This window comes from Oreochromis aureus, linkage group 3 (assembly GCF_013358895.1).
Source record: "Oreochromis aureus strain Israel breed Guangdong linkage group 3, ZZ_aureus, whole genome shotgun sequence".
NCBI classification, from domain to species: Eukaryota; Metazoa; Chordata; class Actinopteri; order Cichliformes; family Cichlidae; genus Oreochromis; species Oreochromis aureus.
The window spans coordinates 49,192,016-49,214,188 of record NC_052944.1 but is presented as its reverse complement, the minus strand read 5'-3'; the positions used below and the strand labels follow the sequence as shown (position 1 = coordinate 49,214,188).

At 43.7% G+C, this 22,173-nt stretch overlaps 1 protein-coding gene across 1 annotated transcript; it reads right to left on the bottom strand.

Annotated features, from left to right (window-relative positions):
- Positions 1–3,602: 3,602 nt before the first annotated feature.
- Positions 3,603–6,720, bottom strand: LOC120439463 (tripartite motif-containing protein 16-like). The gene has a single exon (XM_039610476.1). It carries the CDS (start codon positions 6,642–6,644, stop codon positions 4,953–4,955), a length of 1,692 nt encoding a protein of 563 aa, XP_039466410.1. The 5' UTR covers positions 6,645–6,720; the 3' UTR covers positions 3,603–4,952.
- Positions 6,721–22,173: the final 15,453 nt, after the last annotated feature.

Below are 22,173 nucleotides of genomic sequence, written 5' to 3'. Positions count from 1 at the left end.
TTTAGAATAACCTTATATATTGTTAGATGATTTGTTATGTCTCCTACAGAAGTAAAGATTAAAAGATGGATTTATTCATTATTTCAATACATACAGTGATAAGTAGGATGTATTCTAGATGTTGTGGTAAAAACTACAATTACAGAAAGACAATTCTACATGCAGGAGCCACTTGATTAGGTACAACTGCACATTAAACTCACTGAGAGATGATATTGCAAGTTAACTTCACACAATGGCAGTAATTTTAGTCGTGCAATATCTCCAATCACTGGTTGCCTTTAGTTTCTCTAGTGTGCATACAGATGTATTGTAGAATAATTTGGGGTTTAGATTCTTCCACTCAGACACTAACAGACATTAACAGGGAAAGTGTCATGGTCTGGGTGAGTGCTGTTTTTTTTTTTTTTTTTCCACAGAGCTGGTGGTTACACCTCTGAGTGGAGTTACTGCATTCCTGCCTGTTGGCAATGAAGGTGCTGGTAGTTAAGACCAGTGCTCACCACTACTCTTTGCCAGATCTTCAGCTAACCTCAGTTAGTGCAGATTATCATGCTTATTGAAACCTGTCATAGTGATATTCTCTGCTTACCTTATGTTTCTTTGCTCACAGTCATCCAGCCGACCTTTAAGATCAAATTCCGACATCACTCACCTTCATTCTGATGCTGGTTGTTGTGGCTTTTCCACCTCAGCTCATGCTAGCTTCATCATCACTACCTGGAACCCTCATCCTCTCACCCGAGCCACTTACCCCTCCTGTGACAATAAGTAAGACAGTTATAGTTCATGATTCATTCAAACCTGGTATTCACTGAAACACATTATGAACTTTGTCTCCTCTCATTGCAGTGATTCAGAAACTTCTGGTTTTGTTCCCCTGCCTGAAAACTCCGTTTTCCCTCACGTCACAGAATCCCTGTGTTCATAGTTATTCTAGTGCCTTATGTTATTTTTTACAGTTCATGTTTTCTACTTGCATTCAAGTAAATCACACATCTCTCACAGGTCACGTCACACCATGGTTCACAGTTCACGTCAAGCCATCTCTATTACACTCTGTAAATAAAGTCTTGTAAATCCCATTCACCAGTGCCTCTGTGTGTGATCTGCATTTGAGTCCATTTGTCTGGTTCAGCTTTTGGACGTGACCAGAAGGTAGCCAGTATGTAGTGATAGGCCAAGTGGAATGTGTAGCGCTCATTGTTATCATAAATGGTCAATCACATAATTTGTATTTTATGCCATTTTTTCATGTCACTGTTATAATGAAGTACTTTGTCATGTAGATTTCATCAATCATACATTTTTTGTTTTTTATTATTGCTTTGTTGTGTAGTGTCATCATGCTTTTGTGTTAGTTTGCCCTTTTTGTAGGGTGGCTACAGTCCGGCTTTCCCCTACAACCAACTCAGATGAAATTCTCTTCATGTGCACCAGTGACTGTAAAAAAACATGGACGACCTAATAGCTCCCAAGATTGAAGCCAATCTATATCGCCACCCGGTGTCTCGCTGCAGCAAAGGTTAAAAACTCGCCTTCTTCATGATAGCAGATGGGACTGGGGCCAGACTAAAGTAAAAAATTCTCCTCAGATAAATTTTCCTAAAGATTTTTTCATTCATTATCAGCAGTTCTCATGATGCTGATTTGTCCTCAAGAGCTCTCCTTTATCATATGTTTGATTCTAATTACTACCATAATGCTGTTAAATTGGGCTGTGACGCCAGCTTTAACTGGCAGCTGCAGTCACAGAGAAACTTGAGTCTCATGTTTGGGAATAGCAGATTGAGCGGGGACGCTGAGAGGAGGTCCTGTGTTTATGTTACAAAACCACGACCGACTGTTTCAACCTGACAGCCTGAGGTGTTCTTCAGTAAACTGGACTGAATATGTGCAAACAGCAGCATCTTTTCTGTCTCTTGCCACATCTGTAAGGACAGTAACACCAATTTGTTTGTTGTTTTTTAAAAGCTTCCACTGCAGTAACCCCTCATTAATCATTAACTATGGATTCAAACAGCAAAACCCAATATTTATGTGCTGAAACCAGTTACAGCCATTTGGCAGCTTAAGTTCAAAGTTATGTTTAATTTTTCCACTGATGATTGTTTTTTTTAGAACTGACTCTGTGTTTATTTATTTATTTATTTTACTGAGTCTTTATTAAATACTCAAAAAAACAGTCTATGAACGATACCTCATTAAGAATCATTCAAAGTTACATGTGCAGTACTCTGTACAGCTTACAGCCTTAGAGAGGAATCACTTCAAGCATTAACCCTTTGAGGTTCACACCAAGAAAACTGCAATTTAAGAAATATTTCTTTGCATTGTTTATTCCTTTAGAAAAACAGCAACAAAGTTGGGTTTTTTCCTTTAATAAGCACAGGTGCAGGTAATTAGTCTTTCTCTTGTGTGAACCTGGAGCTGTGCGAATGCCTCATATGAGCTGTGCTATTTGGCATCTTTTACTTTTCTATGACAGCTGTATGTGGGTCCCATAGCCTTCTATTGGAGCGGTAGGTCACAGAAAATGTTCCACTTGTGTTTTGGTAATTTGGTAGAGGTTTAAAGTTATTTGTGCCCCTGTAGGAAGAAAATATTGTTTTATTCCTGCGGAGAAACTTGTAGTGGACTCCGCCTCCACTTGCCGATACTTATTAGGGTGTGACCCTAACCCTAGATATGAAGCAAGGTGGGAGGGATATTCCTGCTGAGGTCAGCTGTTCAGTCTAAGTGATGTCCTGCTTTAATTTAGAGATTGCCGAGCTGCTGCTTTGCCTGGGTGGATTTCTGGCTGCTGGGCCGAGGTCCTTATACACTGGTGGCTATTTTCATTTGTTTTTAAATTGGTTTAACTAGACAGGAGCTGAAAGCTATTATGGAGTAGATGACCTGCTCCACCTCCTGAGCTATAGTCACCTCAGTAGTGTTGCTAGCAGAAGTTGAAGTAAATTATGTAGAAATATTCATATTCATTCATTTTCTTTTCTACTCACAAAAAGCATGAATTCAGTCTCCTTGTTATTAAGGTCAATTTATTGATATCAAACCACATCTTAAAAATTTCCAGTTCATTTTCAGTTGTATACAAGAGATTCTTTACATTTTATGTCCACAACACAATAAATTTGTATCTTCTGTATAAACAACACAGTTTTCCATTTTCCAACCAGGAACAGGCAACACATCTTATTCCATATCTCTCTGGTTTCCTGAATAACTGATATGATCTACTGTATGAAAAGCTTTCTGTAGGTCAAGATAAAAACCATCAGAGAATTCATCATCCATCCATCCATCCATCCATCCATCCATTCGCTTCCGCTTATCCTTTTTCAGGGTCGCGGGGGGCGCTGGAGCCTATCCCAGCTGTCATAGGGCGAGAGGCGGGGTACGCCCTGGACAGGTCGCCAGTCTGTCGCAGGGCTAACATACAGGGACAGACAACCATTCGCACTCACATTCACTCGCACATTTACACCTAGTGGCAATTTGGATTATCCAATTAACCTATCCCCACAAGCTGCATGTCTTTGGACGGTGGGAGGAAGCCGGAGTACCGGAGAGAACCCACGCAAACACGGGAGAACATGCAAACTCCACACAGAAAGACCCCGGCCTGATGGTGGAATTGAACTCAGGACCTTCTTGCTGTGCGGCAACAGTGCTAACCACCGTGCCACCGTGCTGCTGAATTCATCATTTTATTGATTTTAAAAGACTATGAAACTTAGATTTACTCTCATCAACACAGCGTCAAAGCAGTTTGAGAATTATTCACAACATTTAATCTATCAGTTAATTTCTGCCACAAACTCCCATCGATCTTACTGAGTTCACGAGACATCTATAAAATCGGGTTCTTTTATATTCTTTTACTGACAGAGAAAAACCCGACTCAGTAGTCAAAACTTTAAAATTATTTTATTCAATCATTACTTTCCAGAAAGGGATGTGCCTGAGGCTAATCCTGTGCAGATCAGAAGCATTACAAGCATCTCCCTATGTTATAATTCTGCTCGCTCCTCCCTTACTAAACCGTCACTTGATATATTTCAATACTACATGTCTGCCCTATAGCTGCAAAAAAACATCTTCAGCCTTGCTGCCACGTCTTATATAGTTTCGATCAAAACAACTCTGAAGCGCACTCTGCCTAGTTTCACTTCCTGTCTACATCCTGCACCCTGCAGCTCTGCACAAAACGTCTCATTCTAAACAGTTTCCTGTGTTGCTCAGTATTTGTGACCTTTCCCCCACTTTATAACTGAGAAGTAGCATCTCTAATCTGCTGACCTACCTTAAACAATATAAACAGAAAATAATCACTAAGAGTATATATATTTTACCTTAACACATCACACACTGGACTGACTGAGAGACATGAACTACTTTTTGTGCCGGTTTTCTTGTATTAAAACAATATTTTCTTCTCTGTAAAGGAAGTAAATAAACAACAGAAAGGAAGAGAAATCCTGTCAATTCAGAAAATATAACAAACTACATAATATGTAGTTTCTTCTATTTAAACTACATAAGACTGGCCCCGAATAAAATCCAAATCTTTAAGAAATAAAAATAAATAAGTTCCAGTGTTATTGTTGTTTAATAAGCAATGAAAAAACTTGAGGCCCTAAAACTGTTGAATTATTGCTTGATTATGTTTATGATCATTACTTCCTTTACTTACTTTGGGGTCCAGTGGAAACTGTTTTGAAATAAATTTCTCACATGTCACTCTGATCTGTTCACAAAGACTCAACAGAGAAAAAGTGTTGCATTGATTTGAATACAGTTTCAGGTAAATTTACAGGTAACTACAGACAATCAATCAGAAGATGTGAAACTTGCAGCCATAAAGTGATCTCTGTGCAGAGAAGAAACAGCACAACAGTGAGCTCTCAACAGCAAAGAGAGACAAGAACAAAAACTGGAAGCTCAAAGGTCTATTTGACTTTAATCAACTCTGCAGTTGCAGTTTTAACCACCAAAAGACCAGCTGCATTAAAACCAACTCCAGCATAGAGCGGCTGAGTGAATGTGGTCTGGACTCTGTGGAGGAGAGTCATGGTTTCAGAGACGCTGTAGAAAGACAGAATACCTGCTCTGTGATCCAGGTACACTCCTACTCTGGAGGACCGAGGACCTGAGAGGACAGTTTGGACTTTGTTGTGCCAAAATTGAAAACTGTTTGTGTCACAACGTAATGTCCAAGATTTGTCATTGTATCCAAATATACATTCATTGTTCCTCCCTGCTCTGCTGATATTCTTGTATGCAATGGCTACATAAACTCCTCTCCCTCTCCACTCCACCTCCCAGTAACAACGTCCAGTCAGACTCTCTCTACTCAGGACCTGATACCATTCAGTGAATCTGTCTGGATGATCAGAATAAGACTGTTGTTGTAACCTAAATGTTGCTTTTCTGTTCCCCTCAGATAATACCAGATGCATATTTGCTGTGTTTGGATCCAGTGTGATTTCACGTGAATATTTTAAGAATCCAGCTCTGGTCTTTGGCTCTGGTGGTGACAGTAAAACATCCACTTCAGTGACTGTCAGTGAGATGTTTGTCCATTCCTCTCTTAAAATGTCCTGTAGTTTATCTCTGGTCTCTGACACAGCTGCTGTCACATCCTCAAAGTACCTCAGAGGACGAATATTGATGCTGGATGAGTGTGTAGACTCACTGAGTGCTGACAGTGAGGGGTAGTTGTGTAGAAACTGGTTGTGATCCTCTGTGTGTGAGAGCTGCTCCAGCTCGCCGTCTTTCCTCTTCAGCTCAGCGATCTCCTGCTCCAGCTTCTCCTGAAGCTCTTTGACTCGACTCACTTCAGTTTCCTGCTGGGATCTGACCTGCTGCTTCACATCAGAGCTTCTTTTCTGGATGAGACGGATCAGCTCAGTGAACATCTTCTCACTGTCCTCCACTGCTTTATCAGCAGAGCCATTGATGGCCTCCACCTCCTGTTGAAGCAGCTTCACATCTTTCTCTCGCTCCTGGATTCTCTGCTGGATGTTTAGTCGTCTCACCTCGAGCTCCTTCTGCTTCTCAGTCCTTTCTGCTGCAGCTGGGACTGTTTCATGGCTTTTATGTTCATCCATCAAGCAGAGATAACAGATACTCTGCTGATCAGTACGACAGAAAATCTTCATCACCTCATCATGACGAGAGCAGATGTTCTCCTGGAGCTTCTTGGAGGGGGCCACCAGCTTGTGTTTCTTTAATGGAGCTGCATCATAGTGAGGTTGGAGGTGTTTCTCACAGTAAGAGGCCAGACAGACTAAACAGGACTTGATGGCTTTCAGCTTCCTCCCAGTGCAGACATCACAGGCCACATCTTCAGGTCCAGCATAGCAGTGATCAGCTGGAGCAGCTTGGAGTCCAGTCTTCTTCAGCTGCTCCACTAAAGCTGCTAACATGATGTTTTTCTCCAGGACAGGCCTCGGTGTGAAAGTCTTCCTGCACTGAGGGCAGCTGTGGATTCCCTTCCTGTCCTCTTCATCCCAGAAACTTTTAATACAGTTCATGCAGTAGCTGTGTCCACAGGTTGTAGTCACTGGATCCTTCAGTAGATCCAAACAGATGGAACAAGAAATAGTTTCTCGGTCCAGCTGAACTCCTTTCTGCGCCATTTCTCCTCTCAGTTTCTCTTTGGCAGAAACGAAAGCATTCTGACCTCTGATCTCATAACATACTTTTCTGTAGTGAATGGAGCCTGTCATGTTTGTTATACCCATCTTCAAACTGCAGCTCTAAAGGGGAGGGAACATGGAAATACATTTACAGTGTTTCAGGAAGAAGAGGGAGGAGTTATCAGGCTTTGACACAGTCCAGGAAGTGGAGCAGTTTGACGTAGACGCTGTTTGTTTAACACTTTGAACATGAACAAAGGAGGCGGATCAGTTTTTACATTTATAATACATGGATGACAAGAAAATAAAAAGCTGTCACAGCATGGCACATATTATACCATGAATTGTTTCTTGCCCCACATATGTTGCTGTTCATGTTTTTCATTTCAAAAATGTTCACATTTAGACACAAAAATCATTAAAATAATATCAAGTTAAATATGCTACAAAATGTGAAGATTTATAGAATAAAAAGTCAGAATGTGTAGAACAGGTTTTTTCACTCATAAAATGTTTTCACATTGTCTTTTAAACTCGCAGATACAGAAAAAAATATTTGCAATCAACTGATATTTTTCACAAATATATTGAGAGCTGCAGACTTGCATTTCAAATTTTACTCTTATTTATTATTTGTACTACTTAGAACCACAAGTCTGTGATTCCAGCCTCAGATCAGTGAATACAAGTGTTCATCATGATCCGGGGTGTCGCTGGTGTTTTGGGGAATGTTTTCTTACTCTGTTCAAAGCTCAGGTCCTGCCTCCAGGTGAAGTTCAGGGTCTACATCTGCCTCTCTCCACATGCGGCTCATCGTAGGCAATCAGCAATAAAGTTTTATGGTCCACCTCAGAGTATTTATCAGATTGTCAACTAAACAGTAGTTTTAAATCAGCCTCCATGTTCTTCTTGCTCCAACTGTTCCTCTGTTTAATTTTGCCTTGTCTCCAGTTTCCTGCACCTCCAGATCATTATCCACTCACCTCCACTCTTATCTGGATTTCTTCTGTCGCTGGTCCTTCCCTCCAACCAGCTGCCTGCCTGAATCTTACCTGCCAGTAGGCGTCGCTCTGTTTCACCCAACTTCCTGTGGAGAATCTTGAAACCCACCTGCCTGCTTTCCTGCTCACTGTAACCATCCATCAGTCCAGAAAAGAAGGTCTCCCTCCCTCCAAAACCCAGATTCACCAGCCTGCCAAGGAAGCAATCTTCTTGCAGTACACTCTTCTGTTACAGTGGATCCAGCCTCTCAGAAGTTTCCACCTTGTAATATTTTACAGCTCTCTATCTCTGTATTTAATAAAATCAGTTTGGATCCATCCAGTGTGATGGCAACAGTAGGTTACGGTGTAACACTCATCTTCTTCCTGTCCCCTGCAATGGCTCAACCACATACACTGGACTATCAAGACCTTTCCTTTCGGTGATGACATGAATCATATCCTCCCAATAGCTGTGCAGTTTCCCAGGACCCCCTCTGGGTGTGAGATTTCTCACCAAGACATGGTCACCTGGCTGAAGCACAAAGCTCCATGCTTCTGTCCCCTTCTTGCACTCTTTCTCATGTTCTGCCTCGCAATTGCATAGGCCTCTTGCATAACTCCTCTTCATTTCTCTGCATAGCCACTATGTGATTGACTCTTCTCTTCTTCTCTTTTTGGGAAAAGCAGGTCGATAGGTAAGGTTGGTTCACGGCCAAAGAGAAGGAAGAATGGAGAAAATCCTGTTGCTTCGTGCACAGTCGAGTTGTAGGCATGAACTACTTTGTTCAAATGGTCTTTCCATTTTGACTTCTGAGATTCATCAAGTGTCAGCAGCATACCTAGGGGTGTCCTATTGAAGGGCTCTGCAGGATTGGCCTGTGGGTGGTACGGGGAGGTACGAGAATGGCTGATACCGCAGTAGCCTTGAAGCTTGCGGAAAAGATTGTTCTCAAATTCTTTCCCCTGGTCATGGTGTATTTTGGATGGGAAACCAAAGAGCACGATAAAGTCATCAAAGAGCTTTCTTGCCGCAGTCTTCCCAGACTTGTCCCTTGTTGCGTATGCCTGTGCATATTTGGTGAAATGATCCACGACTACGAGTATGTATTCGTCACCTCCTTTGCACTTGTCCAAATGCAGATAGTCAATAGATATCATCTCAAACAGCGCAGAGGTTTCAATGCTCTGAATTGGTGTTCTGGTTATTCTGTTAGGCTTCTTCTTCTTTATACAGCGACACACCTGAGTGACATAGTGTTCCATTTCCTGCCTCATTTTATGCCAGAAGAAGCGCTCCCTGGCGAGAGTGACCATCCTGTCTGCCCCTAAATGTCCTCCTCATGTAGATGTTTATAGACCATGGGCTTTATTGAGACAGGAACAACTAACTGCTTTCTCCTTGTGGTCTCACGCCTCAGAATGCCATCTCCATCAATCTGCAAATGGGGCCACTGCAGAAGAAGGTCCCTAACTGCCTCACTCTCTGCCATCTTTTCTTTATGCTTCAGGTAGGTGTGTGTTCTTTTCAGGGACAAAACTCAATTTATGGCTATGTCCACATCCTGGGCATCCCTGATGTCATCAACTGCAAAAGGCTGAAGTGGTTCTGAGATGATGCATCCCTCTGGCAACGCGTTGACATTACAGGTGACAGCTGAGATCCAGTTCACTTCTCCTGTTTTCTCTCTCTCTAGAGGTTTCCCAATACATTTAATGGCATGGACCCTCACCCACTCATAGAGTCCCCATGGTGTTATAAATGCGGTACAGGGTCTGCTGTTCTCACTCATGAAACCCTGGTGATAAGCCTTTCCCTGGTCCAATACTGTGAACCAGGAGTTGACCCCAAGGTTTTCCAGGATCTCCTGTATTCTCAGGATGGGATGTCTGTCGGGCAGTGTCTTTGCATTCAGGAGCCTATAGTCCACACACAAGCGAAGACCACCATCTTTCTTCCTGACGCATAACAAAGGCGAAGAATATGAAGAACAAAACTTTTGGATCCAGCCCCGATTGAGTAAGTCTTGTATGTGTGATTTTACCTCCTGATAAAGGTGTCTGGGGATTGCATTATATGTCATTTGCACAGGCACATTTTTAGCTGTATCTCCAGCTCTAGATCTTTAATGCATCCCGTGTCCCAGTCATCTTTTGCAAAAACATTGCATTCCTCCCTCAGCATCTGTTTTACCTGCTGCTGTTGGTCACTTGTCAGATGGCTCAAGTCCACTGGTGGGTCCCAGGGCTCAGTTTGTGTTGTCTGACTGGACTGCACTGTGGGTGAGGAAGCACTTCTGTCTGATGTCTTAGGAGACTTACCCTCCATACATTTTACCTGCGGCATGTAGATGGCATCAACATTGTGCAGCCACCCCAGTGTAGTGCGACCACAGAGGGTGATATCATGGTCAGTCATATTTTCCACAGTCACTGCAACTTTAGCATTATCTTCTGAGGGGAGCTGAATTAGCTGTTCTCTAACAACTAGGCCTGCTGGCCATCGTGTCTCACAGTTCGGCTCCAACACTGCATGTGACCCATTCAACACACTCTTATTTAACCAACCACATTGCACTGTCATCATGTTACGCTTCGGGATGGTCGCAGGTCGCCTTCCTACTCGGGCTATGTGGAGATGACTGTCAGGCGTTTGTTTCTTTAGGACAGACAGGACAGCTCTTGCAGTTTTGCGCTCCACCTCGAGTGCTGAGCACAATCTGTCCAGCATATGCTCTGTGGGGATACAGTCTTGGCTGGTGTCATTTCTCAAAGCTAATTCTACAAATCACATTAAAGCCGATGATGGGACATTCAATGTCACCACTGGCGACTAGGATTGGAACTTGGACGGGCCTGTTGGTCATCCCAGTCACAGCATTTTTGGACAGGCTGAACTCAGTCTCTATCCATCCTTCATATGGAATACTGGTCCCATTAGCAGCCGAGAGCTCTAAAGCTCCCTCTTCGAGCAGCTCTTCCACTGACCACACTTCAGCATCATGCAGGTGTTTCTTTCTCCAGTTCGTCCCCACTATCGATACTTGTGGGCTGGTGTCCCACAATATTGTGGTGTCCACACCTCCTAAGAAGCCACGGACCTGGCATCTTTTGCCTACCAGCTTCGCCATTTGTTGTTGTTTACCAGTGAGAGGTGCTTTGAGGCTGAATGGGTCAGTTTGGTGCTTCTCCCCTTCAGGGTTAAGTAAGATTTTGATCACTGCTGGCACTGTCTAACATTTGTGCTCCTAGGCTGTGATTGGTATTTCCGGTGAGGTGGTTCGGCCATTCTCATGTGCTGAGGTTGTCTGCTGGAGGCTGGCAATGTGAGTGGTGAGGTTCTGCAGAGCCTCACATATAGCCTTGTTGCCTTGATCAACTTTATCCATTAATGTGTCTCGTTTGACCACTCCACATTGCTTGTTCTTACTGTTTGATGTGTGCATACTGCTTTCTTTCTTCACCTCTTGATCTTCCCCACTTACTGCTGCAACTTTGACCATCTTTGCTCTTGATGCAGCTGACAGCTTATTCTTTCTTTCCATTTCCAGACTGTACGCCGCAGTCATTTTTTTCCAGAAGAACCTCATCTGTGATCTTAGGATTTTGCAGGTATAACTTCACATCAGCTTGGATGGTGTCATCATGGAGTCCAGTGAGTACTGTCTGGAGAAACTAATTTTGGATGCGCTCCAAACTGTACTTTAAACCGGACTGAACTCTCTCTGAAGCAAGAACAAGTTGTTGTCTCAAATCCATTGCTTGCATCAAAAACTGGATTGGAGTTTCTTTTGGCACTGGTACAGCACGTGTGAGTGAGTTGTGGGATCTTTCTCAATGTAATGAGTCTGTAATATTTGCCTGACAGCTTGCAAAGTCAAATCTACTCTACTCTGAAGATAGCTTTTCAGTTTTGTTCCTGGGGTTATAGCTTGAATGATGGCTTCAACAATTTCTCCTTCATCATATCCCCTCTTCAATGCCCTCTGGATTTGCCTTTACAAGCTAGTGTATGTTAATTTGTCCTTTTGGTTTGGTTCTCTAATTTATCCCATTATTTTCAGATCCCGTCGGCACAGTGAGTGCACAAAAGGGACACTTTGAGTGGCTCTGATGTGTGCATCAGTGTAATCAGTATAACAGGAAATCGTGCATTGACAAAAGTTCCCCTTTGTTTGGAATGCAAAGTGCGATTAAATGCGTAATTTCTTTTAATGTGTTATTTTTTTTTCAAATTAATTAATTGCAATTAACGCGTTAAATACCCACCCCCTAGTATTTTTAAACTAGGGTACACCGCTCCCCCTTGTTTTCCCTTTCTTATTCTGTCCCTTTTCTTTTCCGTCTTCTCCTGTGTTTTGCTAAACAAGAAAGTGAGTCGCTACCTTGTTGTCCGCTGTTAGGGTCTCCCATGGCAAATTGATACCGGGTGAGGGAGCAGACAAAGAGTGACTGAAATGGTCCACCGTGTCCATTTCAATTGCTCAAAACGTGAAATTCGACACGCATGCAGAAATTACATTACCAGAAAGGTCATGTAAAAGCAAGAAGTCGATAGTGAGCAAAACAAAGCAAGTAAGCTACCTGGCTAATGTGTATTTACATGTAAATGTGTTAATAATGTCTGTTTAAACACTTTCCCATGAATATGAATATTAACATGTTGGCTTGGAATAAAATATCTCCCTCTGCTGTTACTGCAGATTACTGTAACTTCTGTCCAGTCCACGGTGGACTGGCATGTCTATTATACGTTTTGCCATGATATCGTATTGGTTGAAGCAAGGGCGTAGATTTGGCATGGACGGAAGGGACATGTCCCCACCAATAATTTGATCTCTTCGAGTAAAGAAAAACAAAACCGATAGAAAGAAAAAAACGATCTGTCAACATCTCATTCACCTAGCAGTGCAGAAAGAGTTAAATTACGTTCTTTACTGGAGTTGATAGGTTTCTAGCTTGAACCTATTTGCTGGAACATTGAAGACAATGGAATTACACAGCAAGCAAGACACGAAGTAGGCAAAGTTCTTTATGTTTCACATGCACGGGAGAGAACTGGACAGGCGCCGTTCTTTCGCTTGACCCCAGTTGCTCTCGTCCGCTCCCCCGTAACACTGCTCTTTTATTGTGGTTACATGAATATGCATAGGTTCATTAACATATGACATCTTACATAGGTATACATGTGAACAAAGAATACCATGTGTGTGTGTGTGTGTGTGTGTGACTCCCCAAAGCTGGTGCCAGGAGTCTAGCGGTCCATCTAAACAAAAGGCTCTTAGACTCAAACAGATATACGTGTGTTTGCTATACCATATATCAGCAGGAGAAGATACGACCTCTCCTAGGAGACGTGTGATCTATACCAGAACACTCTGAGGAGGAGTGAACACACTCCCCTCTTCATGCTACACAGAGTTGTTACAGACCTCCTAGGATGAGACATTCTTTCAATCTACAAATGATTATATACTTCTAAGCATATATGAGTAAATATTTCTAAGCATAAATGGCAATAAACAATACAAATCTAACAGGAGTCCTACCTCATGTGACAAATATGGCCAATGTGATTGGCTGTGCCTTTCAGGGAGCTCTGTTTAGTTTTAGCAGCGGCAAGCCTGCGCTGCAAAGACCTCCGAGGAGGAGAGGAGGATGGCAGCAAAAAGGAAGAACCTGGATATAAGAAAGTATTTTTCAAAGAAACCTGTAAGTCACTTAAAGTCAAGTTCACTCATAAAATGTGTCCGTCATAATAACGTTACAGGCTATGCTAGGCCATACAGGCCAACCATCCCGATTCTTCTGGGAGAATCCTGAATTTCAGTGCCCCTCCGGAAAATCTCCCGGAGCCACCATTCTCCCAAGTTTCTCCTGATTTTCCACCCGGACAACAAAATTGAAAAACCATATCCCAGATTGGCCCAGCCAATTCCAGTTTCCAACAATGGCTACTACTACTGCAGCTACTTAGTTTTCATATTACTCTTATCACTCTTTCTGGGTCGCAAAATAAACTTTGTTCCTGAGTAAATCGGTTTGGCTGAGATTAAAGTTATTAGATTAGATTAGATTAGATTAAATAAAACAGAAAACTGATTAAACAGAAGTGTGAGATGGTTGAGAATTTATGCCAGCGTCCGGTTATATTTTAGATAGCAAGGAGCAGAAGGCAGAATTTCACTCCACCGAGAGAGCTCGTGACGTAGTTCTGAAGGCTAGACCATCCAATTTCACAGTCGCTCATTTCCGGTCTACCAGACTTTCGGAGGACCCGGCCCACTTAGATCGCGAAGGCCGGGTCCTCAGGTGGACGCACCCTCTGAATTTGTACACCCCCAGCCTGTTTCCGGCTGGACAATAATAACGGTGACATTTAACTTATTTTATCCGATAAATAAACACTGTAAAATTCAAGTTTTTTTGTATATATATGTATATGTATATACAAACTGTATGTATACTATATGTATACAGTTTGATTTCATTACACTGATATTTGCAGTTCTTTCCATAACTCCTGTGTAGGACCAGAAGAGTCAAAACACATAAAATTAAAATGCTTCAGTAATGAAATGTGCAATAAAGTATGCACTTTTTAAAATCATTATTATTTATTTTTTAATAATACATTTTTAAAAAGATAAATATGTAAATGTATTTAAAAATCAAAGATTTATTTCTGATATTTGAAATGGTGATGATAGAAGGGTAATACATTTCCCTTTCCTTTTAGCTCACAGATTAGTGATTATATTTACAAATGAATTAGCTTTGGAATTAACTATGGGATTAGCTCCTATATTAGCTAACAGAGCATGGATATATCATGGATATATTAAGAATATGAAGGGACTGCAAGGAAATGTAGAGCTGAACGTCCGAGTGGGCGCCCGTGGACAGCCTGACCACCTGTTGAAGGAGTCATGCTAACATGACTGTCTGATCATCTTTGCTTAAAAATTATTACGTCCCAACAGTATTAGCTAGCTACTGTTTTTAGTAAGCTAATGTGCTCTTCAGAAATAAAGCTTGAAGCAGCTCAAACTGTAAGAAGCAGCACTAAGCCCTGTTATGTTTATGCATAGTGTTAGAGCAATGACTGCAATCTACAGCCTTTAATTTGTGATTAAAATGCTGACAGTAAATATATCAGCATGATCCCCATCCCTCAAGAGTGAGGCTGGTGCCATTCCAGATATGTTAACAGTGTATAATCTTCTGGATAATCAGTTCTCTGGGTGCTCAGCACCCCCAAAGCTCTGATCCTAGAATCGCCCCTGTTTGTAACCTTCACTAAAGCTGTTTCTGTGCTGTGATGAGCTCTGAAACCTGACTGAAACTCTTCAAATAAGCCATTCCTCTGCAGATGATCTGTTAGCTGTTTGACAACTACTCTTTCAAGGATTTCAAGGTTGGAGATTGGCCTATAATTAGCTAAGACTGCTGGGTCTAGAGATGGCTTTTTAAGCCTAACTTTAAAAATTTAGGCGTACCGGCACAAAAGTTAGGCGCACTCAAATTTTTCAACCGCATCGCTTAACACCGCAGTTTTACATGTGCACTTTCTTTGGGGGGAAGTCCATACAGACAATATTCATTTCTAAATTATTAACTAACAAACTTGTGCTTAAAGTGCTTTGTCAATATTGTAGAAAATGTTAAACTTAATCATCATCTTGGCTCCTCTGACGACCTGTTTGCTGCTGCCTGCTGCTGAAAGGCAGTGGGGAGAGGGGACACTTGGGCAGTGCATTTATTGCAGCATATAATGTGTTTTCTGGATACACTGCTGTTTTTTCAGCATTCAAAGATTGATGGCACCATGTCAGAGCTGGCTATGAATTTCAGACAGATCAGGTCTTAACTTAACAAAAAAGTTATCAATAGTTCTTTTCATCTTTTCTTATTACCCACAGCTACATCCACTTCTGTCGGGCCTAGGCTGCTCACTACGGCTGGTTATCATCACTGATTTCTATAATCCATTCGATTCTGGTTCTCAAAGTCCTGATTCGATTCAATTTAGCCTCAGACAGTCAGAAATATTATAATTCTGATCATTTATCAGTACTGATACATGTGAGACTTCATCAGAATTGTGAACATCACAGCAGATGCCTTTGTGTGAAAGTAACTGAGGATAAAACACAGAAAAACATGAAGGAGATTTTCCTGGTCTGGCGTTTTATAGCAGATAACCTTAAAAATATTCTGCAATATTCTGCAATTTTGCATAATTTTAAGAAGTTTAAATTTCTTCAGTATTGAACAGCAGAAATTAGGCTTTCTTGTCCGAGGTCATTTAAGTGAAAAAAAGAAAAAGAAAAGAAAAAGACAGCGGCCGAATGCGCTGTAAACAACGGTAGACTGGTGGGTAATAAGTGAATGAATAATGCAGAAAACAGAGATTTGAGACGGAAACTGTTCTTGAAGTACAGAGAGAGAGAAAGAGAGAGAGAGAGAGCTGTGCATGAAGTGTGATTTTTATCGTGATGGAAGCAAAACAGCAAAAGTCAGAGGGAATTCATGAGGACATTGATCAAATGTGAAGCGTAGTTTGCTGCTTCTTTTGCTGCTGGCTCGGCGAATTTTGGTTGGAGAGACAAAACCTGCAGCTCAGAATCAGCGCAAAAAAGACGGAAATACAGCGCGGACCCGACGCATCAGAATCGCTAAGCTCCGACAGCGTGTCCGTGTTCGGGCCGTGGGGTGAGAAAGCCGAGAAAGACAAAGCTGATTCTGATGAGTGGGGTCAGCTCTGTGTTTACGTCTTTGTGTGGAATCCGTTAATGAATTGATATCGCTTTATTCAAGCTACTCACCTCTCTCTTCCACCTGCACTTTCAACTGGACCACGGCCAATCAGAGAGGTCCCGCCCCTGACTATCTCTGATTGGTTTAGTCCACGATAGGGGCATAATGTGTGTCTGTTGTTGACCACACGGAGAGTTGAAGAGATTTTTTTTTTTTTGTCACCCGAAATATTTCTTTTTAGTCACACCACTGAAAAATTTGGTCGCATTTGCGACCAAATTGGTCGCACTCTAGAGCCCTGTATTAAGTAAAAAGTAAACTGAGTGCATTTTTTGAACAGAGAATCACTTTTAATGTGTATGTATAATATAATACAGATATATAAAAAAATACACTCCAAAAGTAGAACAGTCCTTGAAATGTACAAATGTACAAAATATTAATTTAAAAAAAATATAAAAATGGAGGCAACTTTGCCTATGGTGCAATGTATGAAAAGATCTTCACTGCAGATACTCCTATGGCTGTGCAGATTTTTTCTTCATTTCAACCTATGTCGCCTCACCTTGAGGTTGGCAAATCTGTCAATCACTTTTGACATATCTGGAATGGCACCAGCCTCACTCTTGAGCTTCAAAAAGTTTTTGGCAACCATGACTTCCTCTGACTGAAGTTCAATATGGTAATGCAGTGCCAGGGCTGACAAATGAGGCTCAGACAAGAAGTGGTTTGAGGTTGGACTACACGCCTGAATCCCATTAAGCAATTCCTGACTAATACCAGAAAAATGCTTCTCAAGTTCAGAGATCATTCTGTCCAGACAAGGAAACAACAATTTCCTTTTAAGCTCTTCTGACACAGAAGAGCCACAGACTTCACTGCCTGCCCCACAGGTTGACTCAACAACAAATCCATCCATTCTCTTTTTTTTCTGCCTCTATCCAGAAGACTGCTCCAAAACGGCTATCTGGTTTGTCTCACACATAGCCCTTGTTCTTGCATGAAGATCTATAGCAGTGGCATCACTGCGCTTCTGCTTCAGTGTGTCAACCACCGCATCTTTGTATGTCTGTGCCTGGGCAATATTTATGGTCTCCTTTTGTAGGTATCTGTGTAAACATTCAGTTACAGACAGTAGATCCTTTAAAACAATCAGCAAATACACTGAGGAGAATTTACAGAGTTTTGCCTTCAATCCCACTGCAATAGGTGTGTTGATAGAGGAGAGGCACTCAATGATGGCAGGGAAATTGTTAAGCACAGCCGTTACTGAACGAACCTGGCATGCCCAGCTTGTGTTTGACAACTGCGCAAGTTCACTTTGCTCTAATCCTAATTTCTTCTGAGTGTCCATGAACTTATGATGGTTTACAAGAGAAGCACTAAAGAAGGAATGGAGACTTTCAAGCATGTTAAAGAACTCCATGGTTTCGGTAACAGCTCTGCATGTGTGACATAGGATGAGATTTAACTCATGTGCATAGCCATCCATCCATCCATCCATCCTCATCCGCTTTATCCGAGGTCGGGTCGCGGGGGCAGCAGCCTAAGCAGAGAAGCCCAGACCTCCCTCTCCCCAGCCACCTCCTCCAGCTCATCCGGGGGAACACCAAAGGCGTTCCCAGGCCAGCCGAGAGATATAATCTCTCCAGCGCGTCCTGGGTCTGCCCCGGGGCCTCCTCCCGGTGGGACATGCCCGGAACACCTCACCCAGGAGGCATCCTTGTCAGATGCCCGAACCACCTCAACTGGCTCCTTTCGATGTGGAGGAGCAGCGGCTCTACTCTGAGCCCCTCCCGGATGGCCGAACTTCTCACCCTATCTCTAAGGGAGAGGCCAGCCACCCTTCGGAGGAAGCTCATTTCTGACGCTTGTATCCGCGATCTCGTTCTTTCGTCACTACCCACAGCTCGTGGCCATAGGTGAGGGTCGGGACGTAGATCGACCGGTAAATTGAGAGCTTCGCTTTTACACTCAGCTCCCTCTTCACCACGACGGACCGGTGCAGCGTCCGCATCACTGCAGCCGCAGCACCAATCCGTCTGTCGATCTCCGGCTCCCTTCTCCCATCACTCGCGAACAAGACCCCGAGATACTTAAACTCCTCCACTTGGGGCAGGAACTCATCCCCGACCCGGAGTGGGCACTCCACCCTTTTCCGGCTGAGAACCATGGCCTCAGATTTGGAGGTGCTGATCCTCATTCCGCTGCTTCACACTCGGCTGCGAACCGTTCCAGTGCGAGCTGGAGGCCCCCACCTGATGAAGCCATCAGAACCACATCATCCGCAAAAAGCAGAGATGAGATTCTGAGGCCACCGAAGTGAAAGCCCTCCGCCACTTGGCTGCGCCTAGAAATCCTGTCCATAAAATTATGAACAGAATCGGTGATAAAGGGCAGCCCTGGCGGAGCCCATCACCCACCGGAAACGAGTCCGACTTATTGCCGGCAATGCGGACCAAACTCTTACAACGGTTGTATAGGGATCGAATGGCCCGTAGCAGTGGGCCAGACACCCCATACTCCCAACACCTCCCACAGGACACCCCGAGGGACACGGTCGAATGCCTTCTCCAAGTCCACAAAACACATGTAGACTGGTTGGGCAAACTCCCATGCACCCTCAAGTATCCTCGAGAGGATAAAGAGCTGGTCCAGTGTTTCGCGACCAGGACGAAAACCGCATTGTTCCTCCTGTATCCGAGGTTCGACTAACGGACGAACTCTCCTTTCCAGCACCCTGGCATAGACTTTCCCAGGGAGGCTGAGGAGTGTGATCCCCTGTAGTTGGAACACACCCTCCGGTCTCCCTTCTTAAAGATGGGGACCACCACCCCGGTCTGCCAGTCCAGGGTACTGCCCCTGATCTCCACGCAACATTGTAGAGGCGTGTCAACCAGGACAGCCCCACAATGTCCAGAGCCTTCAGGAACTCGGGGAGGACCTCATCAACACCAGGGGCTCTGCCACCGAGGAGTTGTTTAACTGCCTCAGTGACCTCGACCCCAGAAATTGGCGGGTCATTCCCTCATCCCCAGACTCTGCTTCCTCCTCGAAGACGTGTCAGTGGGATTAAGGAGGTCCTCGGTATTCCTTCCACCGTCTGACAATTTTCTCAGTCGACGTCAGCAGCGCACCGCCAGCACTATACACAGTGCAGGTAGAGCACCGCTTTCCCCTCCTGAGACGCCTGACGGTTTGCCAGAATCTCTTCGAGGCAGTCCGAAAGTCTTTTCCATGGCCTCCCCGAACTCCTCCCACACCCGAGTTTTTGCTTCAGCCACTGCCCGAGCCGCATTCCGCTTGGCCTGTCGATACCTGTCAACTGCCTCTGGAGTCCCACAGGCTAACCAAGCCCGATAGGACTCCTTCTTCAGCCTGGTGGCTCCCTTCACCTCTGGTGTCCACCATTTGGTTCGGGATTACCACCACGGCAGGCACCAACCACCTTGCGGCCGCAGCTCAATGCAGCAGCTGCAATGGAGACGCTGAACATGGTCCATTCGGACTCAATGTCCCCAGTCTCCCTCGGAATGTTGTTGAAGCTCTGCCGGAGGTGTGCGTTGAAGATCTCGCGGACCGGGGCCTCTGCTAGACATTCCCAGCACACCCTCACTACGCCGCGTTTAGGTGCACCGGGTCTGTCCAGCGTCCTCCCCGCCACCTGATCCAACTCACCACCAGGTGGTGATCAGTTGACAGCTCAGCCCCTCTCTTTACCCGAGTGTCCAGAACATATGGTCGCAGGTCTGGTGATACGATTACAAAATCGATCATCGACCTGCGGCCTAGAGCATCCTGGTGCCACGTGCACTTATGGACACTCTTATGTTCGAACAAGGTGTTCGTTATGGCCAAACTGTGATCTGCACAGAAGTCCAATAACAAAACACCACTCGGGTTCAGATCAGGGAGGCCATTCCTCCCAATCACGCCCCTCCAGGTCTCGCTGTCGTTACCCACGTGAGCATTGAAGTCTCCCAGTAGGACAACAGAGTCTCCAGGTGGGGCACCTTCCAGCACCCCGCCCAGGGACTCTAAGAAGGCTGGGTACTCTGAACTGCCACTCGGCGCATAAGCGCAGATGACAGTCAGGACCCGTTCCCCGACCCTGAGGCGCAGGGAACAAACCCTCTCATCCACCGGGAAAAACCCCAATGTACCGGCAGCAAGCCGGGGGGATATTAGAATACCCCAGCCAACATGTATATATGGGCCCCACCTGGTTTTTGCTCGGGCTGGATGGGTATCATGTGGGCATGGGCTCAAACTGGGCTTTTTGTATGGGGCCTACTTGGGTTTTTCACATTAAACCCATATGGGCAATCCCAAGTGGGCACTTTTAGTAGGTCCTAGCTGGGTCAAACATGGGAAACACTTAACTTGGTCCAAAATGGGAAACACACATAGGACCCACTTGGGTTTTCCACCTAGGATAGACATGGGCTAACACAGTCATTTAAGGATAGGCTGTTGTTGTGTGCCCCAGGTGGGGCAAAGTGAGGTAATCAATATATGTTTTAGTATCGATGACACAGGTGGGGCCCACATGGTCAAACTATATGGGTCACACATGGGCAAATGCAAGTCAGACCCTGAAAACATGTCTATGTGGGCCCCAGGTGGGGCAAAGGTGAGGTAGTCAATATATTTTTTAGCACTGATGACACACGTGGGGCCCACCTGGTCAAACTATATGGGTCGCACATGGGCAAATGCAAGTCAGACCCTGAAAACATGTCTATGTGGGCCCCATATGGGTTATGTTAAGTTAATATGGGCATATATTTTATGTGGGCTCAAGATTGTTTAGTATATATGGGACCCACTTGGGTTTCTAACATTAAATCCATATGGGTGGGCATCCAATGTAGGTCCTAGTTGGGTCAGTGATGGTAAATGTGTACATTGGTTCAAAATGGTAGCACATGCTTATGTGAGGATTCTTCTTCTGTGAAGAGCCTGAGAAAGTGTTATTTGAATAAAGGAGGATTTATTCCAAACAAGCCCATCACAGATTGCACACAACCCAGGGAGTTCTGAAAGTCAAATTGTAAAAAGAATCTCAAAACAAAGTATGAACATAACTCTCTTTTATAACCTGCAGACGGCACCCATGGGGTACCATTCTCTAACGAATCACCCTAACTTTAACATATTTGGCACAACCTCAGTCTATCACTTTTGCTATCCTTACGTACAGTCAGATGTTCTTTACCCTTCATTTTTGACCCTCTCAGTATTTAGCCTTGGCTAGCGAATGTACTTAAAGTCCACGTTGAGACCTCAAGATGTTATGTGTTATCAGACACTACAACCCAGCTGTCAAGTGAGACTATAGGAACTTTGATGTTTTTGAACATTCAATGTTACTCAAAACACTCTGCACACTATTCCAAATAACTGGTTTGAAACTGGTTACTTTTTAATTTTAGATTTCATTTAAGTACTTAATTTGAACTTTCAGCGCTCTGCATGGTGAGGCTCAGATAAGATAAAATAAGGACTTCATGATTCTTCTTAGGTAAATTCACTTGTCACAGCAGCAATAATAAGTGATTAAAACGGACACAAGAGTAGAAAAAAAGAAAAGCAAAAAATACAAATAAAAAACCTAAGATAAAAGTGAATTACACAGACAAAATCCAGATTTGGCATTTGCAAATTAAGGATTACTGGTTGTTCAGACAATTAAGACTTTTTACTTGAGCAAACATGCAATTGAGGATTTTTAGTAGATCAGAGACACTCTACTGTATTAGAGAAAAGACAGTTAGCTACATGGAAGT

Excerpts from the sequence above, each read along its gene's own strand:
- LOC120439463 (XM_039610476.1), bottom strand. The coding sequence starts at position 6,644 with ATGGCGCAGAAAGGAGTTCAGCTGGACCGAGAAACTATTTCTTGTTCC.